The sequence below is a fragment of the Lissotriton vulgaris genome, chromosome 1_1 (genome assembly GCF_964263255.1).
Source record: "Lissotriton vulgaris chromosome 1_1, aLisVul1.2, whole genome shotgun sequence".
In the NCBI taxonomy this organism is placed as follows: domain Eukaryota; kingdom Metazoa; phylum Chordata; class Amphibia; order Caudata; family Salamandridae; genus Lissotriton; species Lissotriton vulgaris.
In genome coordinates, this window is record NC_141685.1 from 40,690,510 (window position 1) to 40,716,088 (window position 25,579).

Sequence of the window (25,579 nt, forward strand, 5' to 3'; positions counted from 1 at the left end):
CAATACAGCCCTTGTTTGTGATCTCGTTAGTTCTCACATTATCATCCGCACTAGAAGAGATGGGAGCCTGGGGTGTCTGATCACAGAAACTCATTTACATACAAAGGGGGGTGAAAGCCTGTTCACAAAGCACAACACAACTTCTTTATGTAAAAGTTCGTACATTGCACAGGGAGTGTGATTCAGTGTGAGTGTTGTATGACAGGAGCGAGCAGTCTTAGTTGCTAGGACATGAATCTGCCTCTTGAGCTCTTTCAACTGTTTGAGAGGCAGTCTCAAATTCCCGGGGCACAGCTACCAACAGCTTCCCTCATAATCTTTGATTTTTGCATCTACAGGTGGTGCAGACGCCACCTAAGACCGTAACCTTAGAGTGCTTTCTGGAGTCAGCCTGCTTTGCTTTTTCCAAACTTTGGCCAGCAAAGGTAAATGTGTCTTCTACTAAAGTGTTCTTAGCACACTTTTGGTAACGTGGCTTGAGCAGTATGGCCTAAGACACGCTCGAAGGAAAAGCAAAACAGTGGAAGTCACACATTTCAATACAGTTTATTAAAAATAGACAAGGAACTGTAAGATTCAAACCAAGTTTAGAGCAAAAAGAATATTTAATAATTATTCAGAAGCAAAATCTAAAGGTGGGCTGTGATTTAAGGATTATTAATTACAAAAACAAATGTCAAATCCAAACAAAAAGGTAAATAAATAAAAAACAAGCAGTTCTACTGAATCAATCAGGAAGTCACCTACAAAATTGTAGCTGACTTTGGGAGCTATGCTCGAGAGGACAAAGATAAGTTTAGTCTCAGGTAATGATTAATACTGGAATTTGATGCAAAGTTTTTGGCTGAATCAGTCTCAGAAGGTGACGAGCTGTACAGAAGTGGCTTGAAGTGCAAAATTCCCACAGAGTAGAGTTGGGTCATCAAGTTGAACCTGAATCCACGGCCATCAAAATGTGTGAAACTTCAAGCAGTTACAACAGCTGCGAAGTCTTCGGAGCTTCCAAGTTATGGAGATGGTTCAAGGTTGAGGATAAGAGCCAAAGCATGGAACGTGGCAGGCCTGAGGCATGGTTAAGGAGATAGCAGGTTCCATTTGAAACAAAAAGAAGATGGAAAGAGGCCACTCATGTGGATCTTTGTAATACGAGGCTGTGTCCTTTTGGAACAGAAGTCATTAGTGTCAGGAACTGAGATCTGCATGCGCCTACATTGTTACAGACATCGAGAACTACATGTCCCAGAATGCCTTCAGGCGGAAGAAGCGCTAGTTGATAAAAATCACGTGACAAAGCGATAGCGTTGTACGTGATTCTGGCTTTCCTGGACTCTGTCAACAGCCGTGCTGTTAGAGGATTGGATTCCTGTGTTCCTTCCCATTGTTTTCCTGGGGATTAGATCCATGTATCGCTGGAGGCTCGGCTGAGCCGCTGTACCACCTCGCGTGGTACATCTTCCGTGAGGACGCGATCCGGATTCCTTCATTTTTGCCCGCTCGTGGCTGCGGCTGGCGTCTTCTTGTGTTCCGCTCGGCTGAGCGTGAACTGCTCTTGTTCCTCTCCCGGTCGCGGCTGCGTCGGGCTGTATTCCTGATCACCGCTCTTCTGAGCGTGTGGATCACAGAAGTGAGTTCTCTCGCGGCTGCGGAGAACTTGTGGATTCCTTCTGTGTCTGGTGATTTTCAGATAAGGAGCCACGGCAGCATCTCACCCTGGACTCGATCTTCAAAGGGTATAGTTGTACCTTTTCATTGACAAACACTTGGCCTCATTGATATATGCTAAGATATATATATATATATTCCTGAGTGACTTCCTATCCTGTTCAGACAGTATACTTGTGGGAGACTAAAGTTCTGGATTTCCTTTTGTGTTTTTTCCACGTTGGGTGGAACCCCAAACTGTGTGTTTTTTCTTTCTTGGCTCAAGACTGAGACTGAGTTGTTTTCACCAAGAACTTACTGGATTTGAACCCTATTTTTAATCTTTGGAGAAGGATAATTTTGTTCTATTTTTGTTCTGGGATCCGCGGGGTGTGGATGTGAGTATGATTGAGTAAAAGGATTTTTTGTGTTTCAATACACGGTTACTGGTGTGGTGTTGATGAATGGTTATTGTCTTTTACAGGTGGTGTTGTTTATCTGTTCGCAAGAAGAACATCTTGTTGGGAAAGACCTATAAGGTATAGTTAGGATTAAAGCGAGAACATATGAGAGTAGAAAGGATTGCTGTACAGTATTAATGTTATGCTTTTCTGTTACAGGTAATCCCTTTCCACCGCAGTTCCTACCCTTTCCCATCCCTCGCTTGATTATCTCTATACTCTGTATATTTCAATAGTCAGAGTGTGGGGGAAGTCAGGAGGTGGACCCCATATAGTATCACCCTGATCCTGAGGAGCCAGAGAGGACGTGACAATTAGGACTATTTAGGATGGGGCCAAGAATGGTTTGCATATGGCTGACCTCGTCTGTAGTTACACAAAGACTAGAGAATGATGTGGTGGGATGTTGCAGAGATTAACTACCAGTCCATCCATCACCTTTAGTTTTTCTCAATGATCAACCCTACGTGGTACAGACATAAACAGATGTTGGTCCCATAGAGACCTATGACAAAGGGACTCCTGCTGCAGCCCCCTGGTGAGGCTCGTTAAGGCTGGAAACAGTTTGAGGTTCAAGCATTCCTGATCCTTGGAGGCGTGGCCTCAAAGTTCAGGATCGAATGGACTCTGTGAGTCAGAGCCATGGATTATAAACACTCAGCAAACAAAACACGCTGAATGGAATGAGGCCACAAATAGTTACAAAAGAATGAGGTTAATTCAAGCATTTCCATCCCACGCTGTGTGCTTTTCTCAGTAGACAGTTTGATGGACAATTAATGTCTTTGTGGCTGCTTCATGTAAATGTTTTGCAAGTCTGAAAGCTGCTCCCCCAGGGTTTACAGTGAGCACCTTTTATTTTCCCACATTGTCTCTCTTATGTAGAAAGGTTACATTTACAACTAAAGCTTTTGTCACATTGAGAGCACAAGTCATTTTCTTTCTCATTGTGGGTTCTCTCTTGTTGAATGAAACTGAATCTCCAGCAGACTCTTCCCTGGCATTTAGAACAATGAGGAGGTTTTTTCCAGGTAAGTTCTCGCAGGTTGAGTGAGACCAGATTTCCGACTGAAACATTTCCAGCATTCAAAGAGCTAATAAGGTTTATCCCCAGTGTGAGTTCTCTCATGTCTAGTGAGAGTTGTTTTCAATCTGAAGTTTTTGTGGCATTCAGAGCACTGATACCGTTTATGCCCAGTGTGGGTTCGTTCATGCACAGTAAGGTTGGATTTCTGACTGAACCTTTTCCGGCACTCACAGCACTAATAAGGTTTTAGTCCAGTATGAGTTCTCTCATGTTCAATTAAACTGGATCTCTGACTGAATCCTTTCCGGCACTCAGAGCACTGGTAAGGTTTTTGTCCAGTGTGGGTCCTTTCATGTACAGTAAGGCTGGATTTATGACTGAAGCTTTTACAGCATTCAGAGCACTGATAAGGTTTTTGCCTAGTGTGAGTTCTCTCATGGTGAGTGAGAGTTATTTTCCGACTGAAGCTTTTCTGGCATTCAGAGCACTGATAGGGTTTGAGCCCAGTATGGATTCTCTCATGTTGAGTTAAACCGCATTTGAGATAGAAACTTTTTTGGCATTCAGAACACTGATACGGTTTCTGCCCAGTGTGGGTTCTTTCATGCACAGTAAGGTTGTATTTCTGACTGAAGCTTTTACAGCATTCAGTGCACTGATGAGGTTTCTGCCCAGTGTGGGTTCTTTCATGCACAGTAAGGTATGATTTCTGACTGAAGCTTTTCCGGCACTCAGAGCACTGATAAGGTTTTAGTCCAGTGTGAGTTCTCTCGTGTTCAATTAAACTGGATCTCAGACTGAATCCTTTCCGGCACTCAGAGCACTGGTAAGGTTTTTGTCCAGTGTGGGTCCTTTCATGTACAGTAAGGCTGAATTTATGACTGAAGCTTTTACAGCATTCAGAGCACTGATAAGGTTTTAGTCCAGTGTGAGTTCTCTCGTGTTCAATTAAACTGGATCTCAGACTGAATCCTTTCCGGCACTCAGAGCACTGGTAAGGTTTTTGTCCAGTGTGGGTCCTTTCATGTACAGTAAGGCTGAATTTATGACTGAAGCTTTTACAGCATTCAGTGCACTGATGAGGTTTTTGCCCAGTGTGAGTTCTCTCATGGTGAGCGAGAGTTATTTTCTGACTGAAGCTTTTCTGGCATTCAGAGCACTGATAGGGTTTGAGCCCAGTATGGATTCTCTCATGTTGAGTTAAACCGCATTTGTGATAGAAACCTTTTTGGCATTCAGAACACTGATACGGTTTTTGCCCAGTGTGGGTTCTTTCATGCACAGTAAGGCTGAATTTATGACTGAAGCTTTTACAGCATTCAGAGCACTGATAAGGTTTTTGTCCAGTGTGGGTCCTTTTATGTACAGTAAGGCTGGATTTCTGACTGAAGCTTTTACAGCATTCAGAGCACTGATACGGTTTATGCCCATTATGGGTTCTTTCATGTACAGTAAGGTTGGATTTGTGATTGAAGTGTTTCTGGCATTCGGGACATTGATAGGGTTTTCGTCCAGCGCTAGTTTTCTCATGTTTAGTGAGGTGGGATTGATAACTAAAGCTGTTCTCACAGTCATTGCTCTTATTCGAGTTGTTTGTTTCTCCAAGTTGGGTTTGTTCCTGGCTACATGCCATCTTAAGACTGAATCTGATTTCTGATCGTGTACTTGTTTATTTTACAACTCAGCATTAACTTCTAAAATACATTTCAGATGCTCTTCTTAACATATGTATTCAACTAATTATAGTTTTTACCTGGAAATTATTTTCCTACCTTTAAAGGCACCAATCTAACTTGTCTTATTAACTTTCACTGAGGAGCCCCTTGAATTGATTAAGAGGCCTCTCAGGGATTCATTTTCTCCAAGTTATGCCCGGGTGAATTTTCTCAAGTTTAATTAGTCTCATTTAGTGATTCTAGTTTGATCACATTTGATTTAGCAGTTTTAAAAGCACTGATAAGGTCTTTGGGCTTTAGTGTTTGACTGTAAGGTATGTTTGTTCATACAAGCAATGACAGATGATTAGGGCATGCCAGGGTGGTTTATGAATTATCAATAGCGTAACACTGGCCCCTTTTATACTTCCTGTGCCAGTATATGCTTTTTTGCTCAGTGGCTAAGACAGGTACATGATAGACTTTGGAGTTATAGGACACTTTGAAACCACTCGGATCAACCCAAGAGACAGAGCAGGTGGAGAAAATCTTCCTATATTGGAAATGATAATCCAGCATCTTTGCTGTAACGACATCTGAGAAAGAGTATTTACAATGACTTTCTTTTAAACAATCTTTTCTCTCCTCTCGTCTTCAGGAGACAGAGACAAAAGCTTGCGCTTGTAGACCATGAATATTAGTCTTTTTGACAGTTCTGTCACATCACAACACGTCTACAGATGCTGATCGGTTGGGGAGGGTTTAGGTCTCCAAAGCATTTCTCATAAACCATAAAAACAAAATGTATAGCACTGAGTTTTCTCAAGTGCACTGCGTGGGGATCAATTGTGGCCAATGTTCTCCTCAATCTGAGTTACTGACACGTGGTAAACATTTATGGCAATTTTACTATAGGGATTTGACAACTTTCTCATTCACCAGTTTCTTCCGCACCAACATCCTCACCATCCCTGGCACATAGAATGTGTTTCTTCTCAAGAGCTCGAGAATGTTTTAACTTTCCTTAAAATAATCCTTTTCGTTGTGTTTCACTAAATTTAAACCTTCTTTTTTTTGTTCATGCTTCAGTCACCTGTAGAAATGGAGTCAAAAATTGTAAATGAACACAAAGATAAAATATATGTGACCTTATACTTTGCACAAAGAAAGTATTAACAAAAACAAGCCAGGAAATCTGTTGAGTATCATTTCTGATAGTGGTGAAACAGCTTGGGGACACTGTAGATTGGGAGCTTCGGATTACTGGAGCTCATGGATGTGAGAGAAAACGTATTTAATAATTAAGAAAGAAACACAAGTTGCACATATATTGCAACATAGATTCTTAGAAGCAGCCAACTCTATCAATTTTCACTCTCTGTCTTCCACTTTGACCTCAGGGGTCCAGCACAGGAAACTGTGCAGCAGATGCTTGTGAACCCATAAGTTACATATAAACACAGTGCCTCCAAGGTCAGCACCAGGTACGGCTCCACCGGTTGCACCACCCTAAAGCAAGCCTTGTGGGCATGTGTGTCCACACACATATACTGTGTCTTTTGGTTGTAGTAGATAAGACAGAAAAGGATAGTTTAGGAGGAAGTAAAGAGATGGAAGTCAGATCAAGAGAGAAAAGACGCCGAAAGAACAGTCAGAGGGGGGAGAGTATCACCTGGTGTAGAGGAGAAGACAAATGTGCCAATAGTTAAGGAACTGCTGGGCAAAAGTGACCTAAGAAGGAACTGGACCTGCACTACACCCCCAACATTTCCAGGAGGAATGTGGCTCCATCATATTATTATCAGAAGTTTGATAACAACAAGAATAGTGCACAGAGGGAGTCAAATGTTGAAGCTGAAGAGACAAAAACAAAACAGAGATCAAGAAAGGGAATAGAGAAAGAAGAAACAAGGGAAAAGGAAACTTAAGAGTTATAGGAATCTTTACCTGACAGTTATGTTATATTTTATTCCTCCAAGGGTGGCAGCCACGCTGCACTGCCTGGTCATCCCAGAATACCTTGAGAGGAAGTAAAGAAATAGTTTTGCGTCAGACGACTATCACACTTCATCCCATTTTACAAAAAAACGTCCTGTACTTGCAAAACAAAAGAATCTCTTGTTCTCTGGAGGCCATTGTGATGCAAATATGGGTATGAATAAATACTTTTTTGGTTCACCAAGAACCATGATCCCATGCTGGAAAAGGTCTCTGTGAATATAGAGTGCACACACAGTCTCAGAGAACAAACCCTAACAACCATGGATGGTTGGGTGGATGGATGGGTGGGTGGATGGATGGATGGGTGGGTGGATGGATGGATGTGTCGGTGGGTGGATGGATGGGTGGGTGGATGGATGGGTGGATGGATGTGTCAGTGGGTGGTTGGATGGTTGGGTGGGTGGATCGATGGTTTGGTGGATGGGTGGGTAGATGGATGGATGGTGGATGGGTTGGTGGATGGGTGGGTGGATGGGCGGATGGATGTGTGTTGGTGGATGGATGGGTGAGTGGATGGATGTGTGGGTGTATGGATGGGTAGATGGATGGATGGATTGATGGGTAAAAGTCTGATGAGGAAAAATAAGTGCCAGCCCCCAAAAAGAGAGTGCTGAAGGGCCCCACCTCCGACCACCGGCTCAAACTAAGCTCTAATCTACATCTTACCGCTTGGTTGACAAATGAAAGAATTTTGGGCCATCAGGTGGGGTGAGGGGAAGAAAATCAGACAGGAAGGAGAAGAATGAAAGAAAAGAAAACACGAAAAAGAGAATGCTTGAGGAAGAGAATACACGCGAGTCACTCCATGACCACATCTCCTCGACCCATCTCTGTGGACTTCTGATACAGCGAATGTCTTCGTCTTAGCTGTTGCTTCTTGCTCAAACGCTATGGTGGTCTCATGATCCTACGGGTGGGGTGGGGTAATCAGGTCTGGCTCATGGTGGTCTCATGATCCTACGGGAGGGGGGTAATCTGGTCTGGCTCATGGTGGTCTCATGATCCTACGGGTGGTCTGGCTCATGGTGGTCTCATGATCCTACCGGTGGTCTGGCTCATGGTGGTCTCATGATCCTACAGGTGTTCTGGCTCTTTCGTCCAAACATCTTGTGTCGGTGTAGATGTGGCCAAAGAATGTGATCTCTTCTTTTTCTAGTTCACGCTCGACTGGATTCAGTCAATCCAACGCCGTCCTGCTGCAGGTCTCTCCTCCTCAGTCAGGAAGCCCAGAGACTCTGGGCCTAATTTATGAGGTTTTGGGTAGGGCAGCACCACAAGGAATCTTGCTGCACTGTCCTGCGTCAGAACAAAAGGGTAGGAATGCACCGTATCTATGTGATTCAGCGCATTCCTGTCCTTTTCCCCAGCGCAGGTGTAATGCAAGGGTGCCTGCGTTGCAGGGTTGATTGATTGTAGGGAGACGTTCCTGCACAAAGTCAATCACAAAAGGCGATTTCCTATTACTATAGGTGTGTAGCAGAATGCAGCACAAATAGAAAAAGGAAAGCCCGAGGAGAAATAAAAAATACATCTTCTGGTTGTGCCTCCCTAATGCCACCCACAGTAACAACTATGGATCACCCGTTTCATGCAGTGCTCTGGTGAAAGGGGCACATATTTATAAGGCCATGAAAAGCCATGTAAAGTGGCTTCACGTGGCCTTATAAATATGCAGTGGCACATTGCGCCACTGGAGCTTAAAAAAAGTGAAGTTCCGGCGCCGCAAAAGTGCCAGTCTCTGGGTTCTACGTGCACCAGCATGGGACCTGGCTAGGTGCCAACCATCTGGTCAGCTCTCAGCTTGAGTTGGCTTCATCTTGCCAGGCACGAACGGCATCTCCTTTTGGATTCTGGTGTAGAACATGTTAGCCCTGTGGGACCCCGATTTGCAACTTGTGATAACGCCCATTGTTCACAATTGTGTGTCCTCCAGTTTACACTGTGGGAAATGTTGGGGAACACATTTCGGTTGAGGTGGGGTTTTCCGCTTCACTTCACCTTTCTTCCCATATCCTTAATCCCTCCCGCTCTCAGGAATATTCACCATGACTGTTCTGAAGCAATTCTTCCCACCCATCACTGGTCAGAAGGGTGTGGTACATGGCCTGCCTGCGCCTCTCCATGTGCCACCTGCCACATCTGCCTCGAGTGGACCTTCTTTCCCAATTGGAAAGTCTGGAGATCGAGAGGGGCAGGAAAGGCACCTCGTTCTCCAAAGCCTCCACCTTCATGCCTGGAGATCAAGAGGGACGGGACCCGCACCTCGGTCTCCAGAGCCTCCACCTTCATGTCTGGAGTTTGAAAGGGGCATCGGAGCTCCTTCCAGCTGCCAATGGAGGTGGTCGATCTAATTTTATCAGCTTGTTGCCCCTACACCTAGTCAGTCTCTTCAGGAAGATAAAAATCATACATCGTCTGGCGTGTTGATCATAACGTGGACTCTTCGAAGGCTCTCCTTTCAGAAGGTTTCCATTGTGCTCTGTCGCTGGTCCTGCAGAGTTGAGCAGTAGACTAAGGAAACTTTGTTTCCCTGTCCAGCATGCCTCATGCAATCTCCAATCATAGATATTTGAGGGGACTGGCACATATCTTTGCACCTATTCCATTGCTTATGCGTCAATGGACTTATTTTCACGCTGTAGACTCATTATGAACTAAGACAGTTTACAAACCATAGAACGAAATGGAGTGTCTATAGCGCCTGTAAGTCACTCGAGGAGTCGAGTCATACATCTTCACTTTGTCTCGATGCACCCCTCACTTCTTTATTCACATGAGCAGCTGTTCACTTCTTGCGCACTTTATTTCATGATTATTGCTGATTTCATTTGCTAAATTCTGTGAATAGATTTAATCAAGTGTGATTGTTCTATCTTTGCTTTTGAACTGTATTTTCCATATTGTCCACGTCATGTCAGCAAATGTTAAAACTGTACATTTCTGGTTAATGGACCGCTCTTGGTAATTTTCAGAAATCACTCTACAGTGAAGCGTTGTTGCTTGTTATCTGCTGTTCCCCCAGGTTCCTCGTCTAGCAGTTTGGCTATACCTTTGTACTCTTTATAGCATCACTTCGTTGCGGCGCATCAGTGAGTTACAGGCACTGAGTGTGTGGCCGCCCTTCACATTCTTCTTCCTGGAGGAATTATTCCTCAGAACTACATCGCCTCTCCTTCCCAAAGAGTGACCTCTTTCCATCTGAGGCGATCTGTCACCCTTCCCACCTTCTACCCCCAGAGGCAGCAACATTACATCAGTAAAAGCCCCAAAAGGAAGTCTACATTTATATTGACCATAGGTGCCGACTGTAGAGGCTGCAAGAAGGGCACCTCTGCCCAGAAGAGGACCTTATCTCATTGTATCATCTTGTGCATCACAAAGGAACTGACTGAGGGAATCTGCGCTCAGTCCCGCAGAGCAGAGTCCTCCGCATCAGCACTTGTCAGGGGTGTTCCTGTGGCTGAGATTTACTGTGCGGTGACATGGGCTTCCCACCTCCACACCTTTGCGAGGCGTTATTGCATGGATTCAGAGGAGAGGAGGGAGGGCCAGTTCAGACATTCAGTGCTTCAGGGCCTTTAACAGAGTTATTTAACACCGTAATGACTCTTGGTGCGATTCTAGAATCATGCAATCTTTACGAAACTCTTACAGTCTCGACTCAAGACCTGGACAAAGGAGAAAAATATTCTTTCTAACCTTCAGGCCGGATTCTGAAAAGGCCAAAGTAGAATCGACCAGGCTCTGAGGTTGTACATAATCTGTGTGAAGTACGTGTCCCTGGAAGCTCCCCACATACCCCGGCAGACCATTTATATTGGAAAACTCATCTGGCGAAGTTGGAAACAAACTTGACGCTACAATTCTACATTTTGCTAACTCAAGCAGCAAGAGACAAATAAAAGGAGCACTGACGCATTCAAGACAAACGCACGGGTGGCTTGTTCTTCTGGTGCTAACTGTGGGATTTTACGAACGTTCAGGCTCTTCATAAACTGGGAAACATCTTCTTGTGAAGTTTACTGAACCTGGGTCCTGGTACCCCAATGGCAGCATTAACAGCTGAGCTGGGGTTCACCACACTTGAGGATCTTGACCCCGTAAGACACCAGGGGCGAGTGTGGTCGACTCCAGCTCTTGCCTGATATAGAATGGAGCTGAAGGAACTGCGATGATGCAGGAACTATAATAGTTTACCCTGGTTCAAGCACGTTAAGAACATTTTAACATCCACTTGTAGGGTAGAGCAATAGAATAACTTGGAACTGATGAGTAAGGAAACCCTAGAACTGGTTACAAAGACATATTGGTCATTCATGTGGCCAAGCAAGAAGCCGGGAGAGGCATCCTTCCGACTAATTACCAGAAAGTAACATGTGAATGTCGCTGGGGGCCGTTCTTGGACTTGCTGTTCCCTGCTGAGAAAATGGCTTTATATCACATGTTCAGATTAGGAACTCCTTAGGTGCGGGCCTTTACTAAATCACGGGTAAAGCACCTGGAGGCGGATCTGACACGTGCCCCCGAACATAAGGAGGACCTGAGTCATTTATGCGTGTTATGATGTTGTATGATATGTCGCTTAAAATCCGAAGGTACTACCTACGTCCCCTTTTTCTAGCACGTAAACTGAGATGCTGCAGTGCAGCACTATCATTATGTTATAGAACTGATGTATGGAGATTTACCAGACAGTTGCTTTGTATATGCAGACCTGCCACACACAGCAGCGAAGGAAGTGGGTTCAAACCATAAACCAACTGAAGTGATGGTTTTACCATTTTCGGTTTGTCTCTGGCGGCTGTGGTCGTTCTTTGACATATCTGCCCTCATAAAATGGAGCGTGGCTCGACTCCGGCATTAAAGGCACTAGGGCACTATGGACGACCTGGAGCCTCTTATTGACTGAAAAGAGCATCGAGAGGTATTGTTGCACATTTCTACTTGCACCTGCACTTTATAAAATGCTTGCTTAGGTGTTGGCCGTCTATTGGCGCATATCTGAGGGTTAATTTCCATTGGATTGTCAGCAAAACTGTCATTATTTGGTCAATCTCGTTTTTTTACCACACTAGGTAACGTCTGCGCCACAAGCTTGTGCTCTTCTTTTATTTCTGTTGTTTATGATGAAGGACAGGAGGAAGAGAGTGACCCTCTCCCAGACCTGCTCTCTCAGAACCCTGCTGATGGGTCAGTTGATGGTGTAGCCTTGGCAGGCAGCCTCACCGACCAGCAGCAAACTGACTGCAGACAAGTTCTGAAACAAAACAGACATATGTTTTCACTGACTCCAAGTCAGACTACCTGGTGCACTCATGAAGTGGACACTGGGAACAGTCTGCCTGTTAAAAATAAGATTTACAGGCAACCTGATCATGTCAGGGACTGTATCAGGACTGAAGTCCAGAAAATATTGGAAGTGGGAGTAATTGAACCTTCAGATAGCCCTTGGGCTAGTCCAGTAGTCCTAGTGCCAAAACCTCACACCCAGGGTGGTGAGAGAGAGATGAGGTTTTGTGTAGACTACAGAGGTCTTAATGCTGTCACAGATGTCCATCCAATACCCAGAGCAGATGAGCTCATAGATAAGTTGGCCTCTGTCAAATTTCTGAGCACATTTGATCTAACAGCTGGCTACTGGCAGATCAGACTAGCTGATGATGCAAATCCAAAGACAGCATTTTCAACCCCTTGTGGGCATTATCAGTTTGTGGTGATGTCCTTTGGTTTGAGAAATACACCTGCCACATTTCAAAGGTTGGTGAATAAAGTCCTCACAGGCCTGGAAGACTACTGTGCAGCTTATCTTGATGATATTGTTGTCTTTAGCTCCACCTCGGAAGATCACCTGATCCACCTGAAAAATGTTTTGGAGGCCCTGCAGAAAGCATGCCTAACTATCAAGGCTACTAAGTGCCAGATAGGACAGAGTAAGGTTGTATACCTGGGCCACCTTGTAGGTGGAGACCAGGTTCAACCATTGCAGAGCAAAATCCAGACCATAATGGACTGGGCTGCTCCCACCACCAGAATCAGGTCAAAGCTTTCTTGGGCCTGACTGGGTACTATAGGAGATTTGTTAAGGGGTATGGTTCTATTGTGACACCCCTGAATGACCTAACTTCTAAGAGAATGCCAAAGAAAGTTCAGTGGACAGTCAGCTGTCAAAAGGCATTTGATAACCTGAAGCAGGCCATGTGCACTGCACCAATTCTGCAAAGTCCTAACTACTCCAAAGAATTCATTGTTCAAACAGATGCTTCTGAGTTGGGGGTAGGGGCTGTGCTATCACAATTGAATGAAGAAGGTCAGGACCAGCCAGTAGCTTTTATTAGCAGAAGGCTGACCCCTAGAGAGAAACGTTGGTCAGCTATTGAGAGGGAGGCCTTTGCTGTGGTTTGGGCTCTGAAGAAGCTGAGGCCATACTTTGTTTGGTACTTACTTCACAGTTCAGACCGACCATAAGCCCCTCTTATGGCTAAAACATATGAAGGGTGAAAATCCCAAACTACTCAGGTGGTCCATTTCCCTACAGGGGATGGACTATACAGTGGAACATAGACCTGGGAGTAACCATGCCAATGCAGATGGACTCTCCTGATATTTCCACTTAAAACATGAAGACTCAACTGGTCAAGGTTAGTTTAATGTCCCTGCGTTTGGGGGGGGGGGGTTGTGTAGGAGAGTAGGGTCTGCTTCCTGTGGTTACACCCACGTTTTGCTGTGCTTCACTGTTTTTTTTTACTTTAGAATGGCTGTGGCCCTGATAACCAGTCCCACAGCCTAGCTTTTCTCTCTCTAAACTGATACCATGTACTTTAGGCACATACCAGATTGGTTACTGAGGCAGCCTTGTGAGCCCCTGTATATGGTACTTTAGGTACCCAGGGCATAGGGACCCCAGAGGCCTACCAGGGGCTGCAGCATGTATTGTGCCACCATTGGTTAGCCTTCCAAACTGACACCACAGGTTTGTACTTACAGCCTGGGTAAGGTGGTGTAAGCACCCCTTACTTAGATATAGTATACCTATATCTACCTTATATATAGGCACATAGCAACGTGTGCTAATTCCCTCCTCTTGAAACCTCAGATCTTCCGCAAAAAGAGTACATGCCAACGGGCCTTCTCTGGATCTGCTCCAAAAATGTGGAACTCTCTTCCACCGGAAATTCGTAGATTCTCTTCCAAGGTTGCTTTCAAACTGGAAGCAAAAAGATTCCTCATGAATAAGTTCTTACCTTAACATGAGGGGCAATTGTTAGCTCTAATCTCATCAGACATACTATAGTATTGGTTATTATTCCTGTATATGATTATTGTATTTGTATTGGTTATTATTCCTGTATATGATTATTGGTTTTGCTTCCCTTATGTCTTTATGCTCCATCGTCTAGCCCATTCTTCGTTTGTTACCTTTTTTTCCTTCAAATTGTAAAGCGCTCTGATATCCTTCGGGATCAAGTTCGCGCTATATAAAACGTTATAAATAAATAAATAAATAAATAAATATAAGACAGCTTTCAGGCTTCCTAGCAGGTTTACTTGCTCTGAGTAGGCAACGAGCAGACGGAGATGCCGGTATCTGCACCTAGGTACGCGCTTGTGAGCTGGTACGCTTTGTAAGATCTAATGACCGCTCTATCTAATTGATTGGTTTTAATAGTGATGTACGTCATCCGTTTGCACTTGCACTTAACGTCAGATCATGGATGATGCGCAAGGTGTAGTATTTATATCAACTGTGCTTAAGTTGTTTTAAGTGAATAAGAATTGTGATTGTTTTATTATGTGCTGTAAATATTAATGTTTTAGGCATTATGGCATAAACCGCTGACAATAAACTTTTGCCATCAAGTACCACACATGCAGGAATGCTCAGTGGGTTGTGCGCTTCTAGATTTAACATGGACTTCTGTGGAAGTGTGTCCCTCCAGAAAGCAGAGTAGAACATACAGTGGAAGTCAAGAAAGGTTTATTTAAGTATCACAGCTACAGAGACCCCATCCATCATCAAGCTAATACCGACCGACAAATGTCTCTATTCCAGCCCACCACCTAGCAACCATCCCCACATTCCAGAGTATCATGACCCAGGACGTCACCCCTTCTCCCCCCTTACACATTCTAAACTTGAAGAAAATAAAAGGAAACTTAACTATGAATGCAAAGAATGCTGAGAACATAATAGAGAATGCAGTTACGATCTTTGAAGAACTCAACAAAGCGATTTCATAGGCAAAGAGAAAACTGGGGTGCATGACAAATGGGAAAGCGCTCACTTTAAGAAACACAATCGTGCAAACGTCGGGGAATACCTTTCAAGTAAGGTGGCCCAGAGCCCCTTTCTCGTGCAACAGGCTCTTCCACCTCAGAGCAAGAATCAGGCCCACCGGTTGCGGTGCTAGTATCAAAACTAGCACTAGCCTGACACTTTGCCACGCAACTTAAATTCCAAATTCTATGGTCCCTGGTCTTTATTGCAATTTTGAAAACCTTGATAACGTTAAATGGAAGAGTGAATTTGGATCTGCCTCCGCCTTTCCTGGGAGACTTAATCTTGCCCCAGTCTCCCACGTCGACCACTGTTCTCTTCACAGCCCTCCTTTTATCATACAAGATCCTTCTTTTTTTCATCACCTCTTTCTCTCTTTCCAGCCCTCCATGCTGCTCACCTTTTTATCCACTAAGGTTCTTTTGGTCGTTACCCACAACCGAGTGACCTCCGTGTTGGGGACCCTTCCTTTAAATAAACGAAAGGGAGTTTCAACAGTGGACGATCAAGAAGTGAACCTATACTCGCGAACCTTCTTCCTCATGGCTGTAGGTCAAGGAAGTCACCCGCCAAAGATAACCCCTGCTCACCCCCTTGGTAGCTTGGCACGAGCAGTCAGGCTTATCCCGGAGGCAATGTGTGAAGCGTTTGCGCGTGCACCCATCAACAACACCCAAGGCCCACCACAAAGGAAACTCGACACAAGGTTATATATAAAAATAGCCTTTGTATTATACCAAACACATTAGATAATAAACACACAATTTACACTGTGCCAACTGGCACGGGCAGAATTTACAGGGGATTATATACACAGGACAGGGCCACGTGGACCACTGTCAGGAATAAGAACTTTTAGAACTAGCACTTGGTAGAAATAGCACTTTGTAGGAATAACACTTAGAACATAGAATAATTGTAGCACCAAATAGCACATGTAGCACACAACCAGTAAGCACTGGTAAAAGGTAAGTACACACTACGCAACCCTAACCACCGTAGGCATATATCACGCAGGGCACCATGAATTCACTAGTATAACTATACTAGGTAAAACAACCTCCTAGGCATAAAAATACATTTAGGGGTATAGGCAAAAAGCATTGCATATTATGCAAAAATCACAGTAGGTACGTAATCACACATTTGCGCAGAAAACCATATATCTGACCCCAGGCCAGCTTGGCCTCTCAGGGGTTCACAGGCCCAATGTCCAAAATGTCTGTGCTGGCTGCGCAGGCAGCCAAAGAAGATTGCACAAGGCCTAAACGATGCAGCTGCTCACTAAGTGCTGGGCAGCTGATGAACTGAGCCTGGCTCTCCTCTGGGGCTTTGAATATAGGAATGCGACCAAACACGACGTGGGAGCCACGCAGGCTCTAAGCTCCAAAATGCCCCCTAATACAACGTGGGGCCTCGTGGGCTCTGAATACAAAATGCTCGCTGGAGCCTTGTGGGCTCGAAATGAACGGGGCCCCAACACGTTGGAGCCTCTTGGGCTCTGAAACAAAATGTGCCCGGGTCACGTTGGAGCCACGTGGGCTCTAAAACAAAGAGTGTGCCCAAGTCACGGTGGAGCCTTTCAGGCTCGAAACCACAATGCCCCCAGGAGCCTCTCGGGCTCTAACTAAAACAATGCCCCAAAATCAGGTGGAGCCTCGTGGGCTCTAAACAAATGCCTCCTTTAGCAGAGGAGCGACTCGCCGAGACGCCCGCACTCACCGGCTGTTGGGAGGTGGCGTCTCCGCTGGCTTCTCTTCTCCTTCCTGCGGCGGTTCTGCGGGGCTGCAGGCGGTGTCCGGGAGAGCCTCCGGGACTCCGTGGGGGCTCTCCGGTCTCTCCGTTTCCACCGCGGGTCCCAGGCGGTGCAGCCTCACCTCGGGGAAGCACCCCCTGGCTCGAGGTGCAGGATGGCTGGGCGGCCAATCACTGCGCAGCCCTTCAGACAAGCCTCTAGGATCCGGGGCACTTGAACCAATGGCAGCACGGCCCGGGAGAGGAGCCTTCAGGCTCTGGGGCCCGCTAGCCAATGGCGGTGCGGCCCTCTCGATGAGGCCCCGGGCTGCGGCGGTGAGTCCCTTTGCAAGATACGGGGTAGGCTCCCGTTTAGAGGCAAAAGTCCCTGGATGGGTGGGCACCCGCTAGGGATTTCAAATCAACAGATGCGCGGAGGAATCCTGGTTTATCTCCGATGCGGCTGGCGAGATGGGGTGGACTCCCGCGCCGTATTTAAGCTGCCAGTCACCACCCACGCGTGGTAGGCACCCGCTTGAGACACAGGAAGCGGGGTGGCACCCGCAAACAAGCACCAAGTCCCTGGTGGGGTGGGCACCCGTCAGGGGCACAAGACGGCACAAAGGCAGATGGTCCCCACGCCGGGGACTCCCTCTGCAGGATGATCGCAGCTCCGTGCTGCTATAAAAAGCAGAAGCACTCCGTGGAGGAAAACAAAGCGCTGTAAAGAAAAAAAGGCAAAGCGCACCCAGGCGCTTGAGGTGCGCAAAAGTCCAGGGCATTTTACATGGGGTCACAGCCCTTTTTTATACACATAACTCCTTTGTCTGAGGCTGCAGGGTTAAGGGAAAATCAGACGCAGCTGGTTTTGGAGCACTTTGTTGTGTGGAAATAAAATTGACAATTGTGCCCCATCATTTCCCTGTTTCTGCCTGACAGCCATTTTTCTCATTCAGACAAGCACCCATTTTGTGTGTGACATGCTCTCAGCAACTTGTCTGAAAACTGTCCTTCACATCCCCATTGAATCTTGCACAACCCCCTGCTCCTTGTGGTCGAGCCAATTCCAAGAAGCCTGCCTGTGTGCCTTCCCCCAGTTTTGCCAGAGACTCAGCCACATCCTGTCCATTGTTGGTAACTCAGCCTGTCACACCAACTGCCCTGTGACTACCCCCAACTGAAAGAGGAAGCACGAGGTTAGGCCCTGAAACCACACCAACTAATAGAGGAAGCACAAGGTTGTTCACTGTGAACACACACATTTCTGTGGTTCTGCCAATTCTGGGAACCAGCAGCAGATAGTTCCTGTTCTTAACTGTAAGACACCCTGCACCTGGCATCTTAGTTCATTGACCACCCCTTCCTGTGCTTCAGCCAATTCCCAGAACCAGCAGATAGTTCCTGTTTTAAGAAATAGTTACTGCAAGCCAGAGAGCAGATGGTCTCTGTTTTACACAAGATAGTTCCTCTTTTTGACTCTTGTGGTTCAGCCAATTCCCAGAACCAGCAAGATAGTTCCTGTTTTACACAAGATGGTTCATGTTTCTGACATGAAGCACGAGCACAAACCCCAAATGAGGAAGCCTCCCCCTTCCAACTGTCAGATTATTTCACATCGCAAGTCCCCTCACGAAGCCTAAGACACGCCCCCATTTCTTCACACTCTACTCTGATCTTTGTTCCTCTATCTGCCACGACCTGTTTGTTCCTCTATTTTGCCTCATGACCAAGACTGTATAAAATGTTCTGCTGGTAAAAATAAACCCCCACTTCAAGAGAGGGACTTGAGAGATTGCTCCTGTGCCCGCTTGGTGCTGGAAGCGCTCCCCTTAACTCGAGTTATTGGTCTCCTCCTCCTTCATTTGAGCACCACGGACTCCTCGCTTTGCATTGACAAGAAATTATGATTTATTAAGCATAGAAATTCAGAAATGAGGTAATAAGTAAATTTAATTTACCACATTAATTGGCGCCCGGAACAGGAACATTCCCTTTCCCCCACGCGCCGGCGATATTGGACCCGGTACTGTCCCCTCCTGACCGTTGACGGACTTCAAAAGTGCACAACGCGGGGAATTCCCGCTAACTCCCTCGAGGCGAAGAGGGGGACCGACTGCGGCCCAGCATCCACACGAGGCGGTGAGGAAATAGCGGAACGTCCTGAACCAAAGCCCAACCTGCGAAGCAGAAGAGTCCGAGGTTCTACAAATCCCACCTTGAAACTGCGCGCCCGTTTTTCCAAAATCTTCGAGGCCTTCCAGTTATTTTTCGGTGAGTACTGCTGAAAAGTATAAAAACAAACCCACAGCTTTTGTGGGGGCGGTAAAGATACGCGTTTTGTTGGTTTCTCACCTATCTTTGGTGAGGACTACTAAAACTAGTATAAAAGACGGACTCACTACCTGGTGGGCACGGTAAAGATACATGTTTTTGTGGGTTTCTCACTTATTTTGAGAGGACTACTAAACTAGTATAAAAGACGGACTCACCTCTTTCGTGGGTACGGTAAAGATATTTGTTCTGTTTGTGTTTTTCTCACTTCTAAAATCTTTGAAAGTCTTGCCATCATGCCTATTTTCTCGAAAATACGTAAGATGGCAACAAAAAGAAGTATTCTTGAGAAGGAAATTCCCCTTCCTCCTCGGGATACTCCAGGACACTACATGTATGCAAAACATGGTGTCGGTGCACTTATTTATTGTGATCTATGGGTAGAATATACTAAAGACCTAGAACTCAGATATAGATGGCCTGAAAATGGTAGTTTTGATACGGAGTGTGTGAGAAGTTGGCCCGATATGCAACGTTCGCTATTCTAGCGACCGCTATGTATCGTTCCAACGACCCTTATGGTGTTTGGTTGTAAGTCAACCTATAGACCAGCTATCCTAGTAGCGTGGATACGAGCAGTCTAAGGCTAAAGACTCGAGAGGGCGCGTTAAGCCAGCTGTTTACCACACATGTACCCCTTGAACACCCAGTGAAAGGACACCACACAAGTGTTATGAAAATAAACAGTATATTTATTAAGAATCACAACAGCCCTGTACTCTTTATGAGGACAGGGTACTAAGCACAAACCAAATCTCTTTAGCGAATACTTCAAGTGCACAATTAAAACAAGTGTCCGAGGACACGGAAAGATTAAGGTCTCGGGCGGACCCGATAAGGCAAGTCGGAAGCGAGGGACTCGGGAGCCTAGAGTAAAGAGGCTATGCAGGCACCGAAATGCCGAGTTACCTAGCCACGAGGGCTGCGGCTGCACAAGTCTTACAGGCGTCGGGGTCTTCGCTGACGAGCCAGGAGCCGGAAGAAAAGGAGTTGCTGGCCGGCGACCAGTGCTGAATAGTTCGTAGAGATCCAAGCCTGGATCGGAGATTGATGAAACCTGAAAGCAGAGGGGACCAAGTTCGTACTACTAGCCAGTAGTCAGAGGGTACCAGGAAGGCACCGGTTGGCCGTCACCTCGACCAGGTGAGTGGGCGACGCTAGGCTCTGCAGTCTCACGGACCAGGAGGCGTTGTCGGCGACCACGGTGGAGGTGCGAGCTGTCCCACGAAGGATGATGCTGTCGGCGTCGCTGGGCCCAGGAAGGGGCAACAAGCCTTGGCAGATCTCAGGGCCACGTGGTGGGCCTAAGATGGTGTCTTGAGTGGACCAGGAGGGTCCGGGGTGCTTCTCGCAAAGACGGAAGCAAGGGCCAGTCTGGAGCAACCAGACCAGCAGTGATGATTCTCGGATGTCGTCACAGAAGGGCACAAGCCAGCGGCTAGTGACCAGACAACGTGCTGAGCAGCGAGCAGAAGGGCCCCACGCAGATCGTGGAGATACTGGAAGACTGCGCTTCGGTGCTGGAGCGGCTCAGGGTCGGGGCTTCTCGGACCCCAGAGCACTCACCAGAGAGTTACCTCGATGGTCGTGCTGGTTTTTAAGAGCGTGCAGGTTCTGATGATGGCCGGTCCCTCGAGGTCTCGTCGCACCCACAGATCACAGCTGAGCTGATGACGTGGGTAGAGGTCAGAGGTGCCAGGGAAGCCGGTTCTCGTCGAGCTGGGCCGTCGGATTCCTTGAGGAAGGACTTACAGCAAACCGCAGAGTTCTTAGTTGGTGCCCGCAGATGCAGGGTGACTACTCCTTAGTCACAAGGGAGAAATCTTGAGAAGAGTCTTGAATGTCCTTTCGTAGAAAGTAGTTCTTGAATCAAAGATGATCTAATTTGGAAGGGTCCCCGCTCCGGTCTTTATTCTAAAGAAAGGGGTGGGTACATGACTAGGTCCTGCCCTAAGGGTGGGACCAGGAAGGGGGGTAGTTACACCCCTCTCCCCTGCCGGACTTTCCCCAGGCCAGGGCTGTCGCCCCTGGAACTGGTTCTAACCGGCAGATGCGTAGTGAGCACCGGGGTGCCACTCCGCAGTCACCTTCTCGCCAAAGCCCTACCTACCCAGAATACACAAACCCTGTCTGGGACGGTGCGAACACCGCCCTCGACAGGAAACCCTTTGTCCAAGTGCTCCTCGCTGGAAGGACTCCCAGCAGCAGGAGGTCAGACTCGTGTCTGTGGTGGCAGCATCCATTTTGTGGAGCTGAGGCTTCAGTTAACTTTAACCGGGGTTCACAGTTACGTACATGTCGTGTCCCTCTAGAAGGGTGGAATGCTAACCTCATCGCCAGAATTGGTGAGAGGGCAGCACCCCGATTCGTATGACACCTTACTCGACATGCCTTGATAACGCGACACCGGAGTTACCGATATGGTACGCGTTATCATGGAACAGCTATTGGGCCTTGATTCCGCAAGCTGCAACCGGGCTCGGCTCGGGCCTGAACCTAGCTCACACGAGCCCACGCACTCTGCCTTCAGGATTGTTAAGGCCTGCCATAGGAGTGACTGATAGGAACTCGGGTGTCCATTGTATGGTTAGATATAGAGCTACTATACCTAAAGCGAAGGGTGGTTACACGTCTTCGCCCCAGCTGTCGTGCAGCCAGTTGTGTCAAATTTAGGAGGCCAGCCAGGGGTGGCATAATACATGCTTCAGCCCCTGGCGGCCCTGGGTACACCTATGCCCTGCGTTACGGAGTCTGATAAGGTGGCCCAGTACCAATTGGTAAATGCACCTAGGGTACATATCGTAATTTAGAAAGAGAACAGCCAGGCTGTGGGTCTGATTAGCAGGCCCACAGCCAGAGAAAGTCGTAAACCAGTGAAACAAAAGCAAAAAATCTGGGTGATCATAGGATTGCAGACCCTACTCTCCTACATGACCCCCCCCCAAACGTCGGAACAATAAGCTAACCTTGACCAGGTGAGTCTTCTTGTTCTAAGTGGAAATATCTGGAGAGCCCATCGGCATTGCCATGATCAGTACCAGGCCTATGTTCCACTGTAAAGTCCATCCCCTGTAGGGAAATGGACCACCTAAGCAGTTTGGGGTTTTCACCCTTCATCTGATTTAGCCACAAGAGGGGCTTATGGTCAGTCTGAATCTTGAAGTGAGTGCCAAACAAGTATGGCCTCAGCTTCTTCAGGGCCCAAACCACAGCAAAGGCCTCCCTCTCAATAGCTGACCAATTCTTCTCTCTAGGGGTCAGCCTTCTGCTTATAAAAGCAATGGGCTGGTCTTGACCATCAAAATTCAGTTGAGAAAGAACAGCTCCCACACCCAACTCAGAAGCATCTGTTTGGACAATGAATGGTTTGGAGTAGTCCGGACTCTTGAGGATAGGCGCCGTGCACATGGCCTGCTTTAGGTCATCGAATGCTTTTTGACAGCTCGCTGTCCACTGAACCTTTTTTGGCATTTTCTTACTTGTCAGTTCGTTTAGTGGTGTCACAATGGAACCATAGTTCCTGACAAACTTCCTATAGTAACCAGTCAGGCCCAAGAAAGCTCGAACCTGAGTCTGGGTGGTTGGAGGAGCCCAGTCCCTGATTGACTGTATCTTGCTCTCCAGTGGCTGAACCTGACCTCCACCCACAAGGTGGCCCAGGTATACAACCTGTGTCTGCCCTATCTGGCACTTGGTGGCCTTGATAGTGAGACCTGCTGCTTGCAGTGCCTCTAACGTCTTCCGCAGGTGGACCAGGTGATCCTCCCAGGTGGAGCTAAAGACAGCGATATCGTCAAGATACGCCGCACAGAAGTCATCCAGCCCAGTAAGGACTTGATTCACCAACCGTTGGAAGGTGGCAGGTGCATTTTTCAGACCAAAGGGCATCACCACGAATTGATAATGCCCACCAGGGGTTGAAAATGCGGTTTTAGGCTTGGCGTCCTCAGCTAACCTGATTTGCCAATACCCAGCTGTCAGGTCAAACGTACTTAAGTAGTTGGCCGAAGCCAATCTATCGATAAGCTCGTCTGCCCTTGGTATTGGGTGGGCGTCAGTCTTAGTGACTGCATTGAGACCCCTGTAGTCTACGCAAAACCTCATCTCTCTCTTACCACCCTGGGTGTGAGGTTTCGGCACTAGAACTACGGGACTAGCCCAAGGGCTATCCGAGGGTTCAATGACTCCCAGCTCCAACATTTTCTGCACTTCACTCTTGATGCAGTCTCTAACGTGATCAGGCTGCCTGTAGATTTTACTCTTGACGGGCAAGCTGTCCCCAGTGTCAACCTCATGGGTGCACCAATCGGTCTGACTGGGTGTCAGAGAAAACATATGTCTGAACGACTGAAGAACCTGTTTACAGTCGCTCTGTTGATGTTCGGAGAGGCTGCCACAAAAGACAACACCATCTACCGAGCCATCGTCAGGATTCTGAGTGAGCAGGTCGGGGAGAGGGTCACTCTCCTCTTCCTGTCCCTCATCTAGGGCCATGAGCAAACTCATGTCCTTCCTGTCGACATATGCTTTTAGCCTGTTGACATGAAGCACCCTGTGGGGGCTCCGGGGAGTTCCCAGGTCGACCAGGTAGGTGACCTCTCCCTTTTTCTCCAGGATGGTGTAGGGCCCGGACCACTTGTCCTTGAGTGCTGCTGGGGCCACTGGCTCCAACACCCACACCTTCTGTCCGGGCTGGTAAACAGTCAAGACAGCCTTTTGGTCATGCCAAGCTTTTTGGAGTTCTTGGCTGGCCTTAAGGTTTTCAGATGCCTTTTCCATGTATTCAGCCATCCGCGAGCGGAGGCCAAGCACATAGTCCACTATGTTGGCTGCAGGCTTTTTGAGAGGTCTCTCCCATCCTTCCTTCACCAAACACAGGGGTCCCCTTACAGGATGCCCGTACAAAAGTTCAAAAGGGCTGTAGCCAACCCCCTTCTGCGGGACTTCTCTGTAGGCGAACAAGAGGCAGGGGATCAGGACGTCCCATCTACGCCGAAGCTTTTCCGGTAGTCCATGAATCATCCCTTTTAGGGTCCTGTTGAATCTCTCAACAAGCCCATTGCATTGTGGATGATAGGGTGTAGTGAACTTGTAGTTAACACCACATTCCTTCCACATAGCAGTTAAGTAGCTCGACATAAAGTTTGCACCTCTGTCGGAGACGACCTCCTTAGGGAAGCCCACTCTGGAGAACACTCCAACTAGGGCTCTTGCCACAACAGGTGCTGTAGTGGTCCTAAGGGGAATAGCTTCAGGATACCTGGTGGCATGATCCACTACCACCAGTATAAACTTGTGCCCTGATGCTGTAGGTGGTTCCATGGGACCGACGATGTCGATCCCCACCCGTTCAAAGGGCACCCCCACCACAGGCATTGGTATAAGGGGGGCCTTTGTCGTGCCACCTGACTTACCACTGGCTTGGCAAGTGACACAGGAGCGGCAAAACTCCTTGGTATCTTCGTTCATGTGAGGCCAGTGAAAGTGTGAGACAAGCCTGTCCCACGTTTTCGTCTGGCCCAAGTGACCTGCTAAGGGAATCTCGTGGGCCAAGGTAAGTAGGAAACCACGCTGAGACAAGGGTACAACCAGCCTCCTGGTCATGCCAGGCTTGGGGTCTCTTGACTCAGTGTACAGGAGTCCATCTTCCCAGTATACCTTGTGGGTACCTGTGGCGTTCCCAGCAGGCTCAGCAGCAGCCTGCTGTCTGAGGGGTTCAAGAGAAGGGCAGTCTAACTGGTCCTTCCCCAGGTCTTCCCTTGAGGGTCCCCCTGAACCCAAGAATTCAACTTGATCAAGTTCGAATTCCCTAGGCTCAGTTTCCCTCAATTCCTGTAGGTCAGCCTCCTCTGAGACTTGATCCTCGACCTGGGGCAAGGGGGAAGGCGCAGCCTTAACCCTACTGCTCTTTTTCTTGGGAGGTGTCTGGTCCGTTGTTCCAGGATCCAGCACCTGTTCAGTGGGTCATTTTCTGACCTGTGACCTAGTCACAGCGAACACATGTGCTGGCAAACCTAACATTTCCATGTGAGTCCGGTGCTCCACTTCTGACCATTGTGATGACTCCAAATCATTGCCCAACAAACAATCCACTGGGAGGTCTGGACTAACTACAACCTTCTTTTGGCCAGTTACCCCTCCCCAGGAGAAAGCTACAATTGCCATACTGTGACTGGTAGTGACATTGCTTGCATTGGTCACCAGGAATTCTGTACCTGGCATGATCTGTCCAGGGTCCACAAAGTTAGGCGTCACCATGGTGACGCTGGCACAAGTGTCCCTATAGGCCTGAGCCATCTTTCCATTTATGAAAGGCGTCTGTCGGTATTTGCCCAAAGTATTGGGGCTTACGTCAGGGGATACGTCCGCGTCCCCTGTACTGACAAGGACAGCCTGAGTGAGTGTGCCAACTAAGTTGTCACGCCCCTCAGAACCCAGGGTTAACCCTACTAAA

At 47.4% G+C, this 25,579-nt stretch overlaps 1 protein-coding gene and 1 long non-coding RNA gene across 2 annotated transcripts in view; both read right to left on the reverse strand.

Annotated features, from left to right (window-relative positions):
• Positions 1–583: 583 nt before the first annotated feature.
• On the reverse strand, positions 584–5,859 carry LOC147737116 (uncharacterized). The gene has a single exon (XM_086964085.1). The coding sequence runs from the start codon at positions 4,760–4,762 to the stop codon at positions 3,365–3,367; it is 1,398 nt and encodes a 465-aa protein (XP_086820211.1). The 5' UTR covers positions 4,763–5,859; the 3' UTR covers positions 584–3,364.
• An 877-nt stretch (positions 5,860–6,736) lies between these two features.
• LOC147737117 (uncharacterized) overlaps positions 6,737–25,579 on the reverse strand; it is an 82,289-nt gene continuing 63,446 nt past the window's right edge. The window contains exon 3 of the long non-coding RNA XR_015309810.1: positions 6,737–6,803. This is a non-coding gene — a long non-coding RNA (uncharacterized LOC147737117). The remainder of the gene's footprint in view (positions 6,804–25,579) is intronic.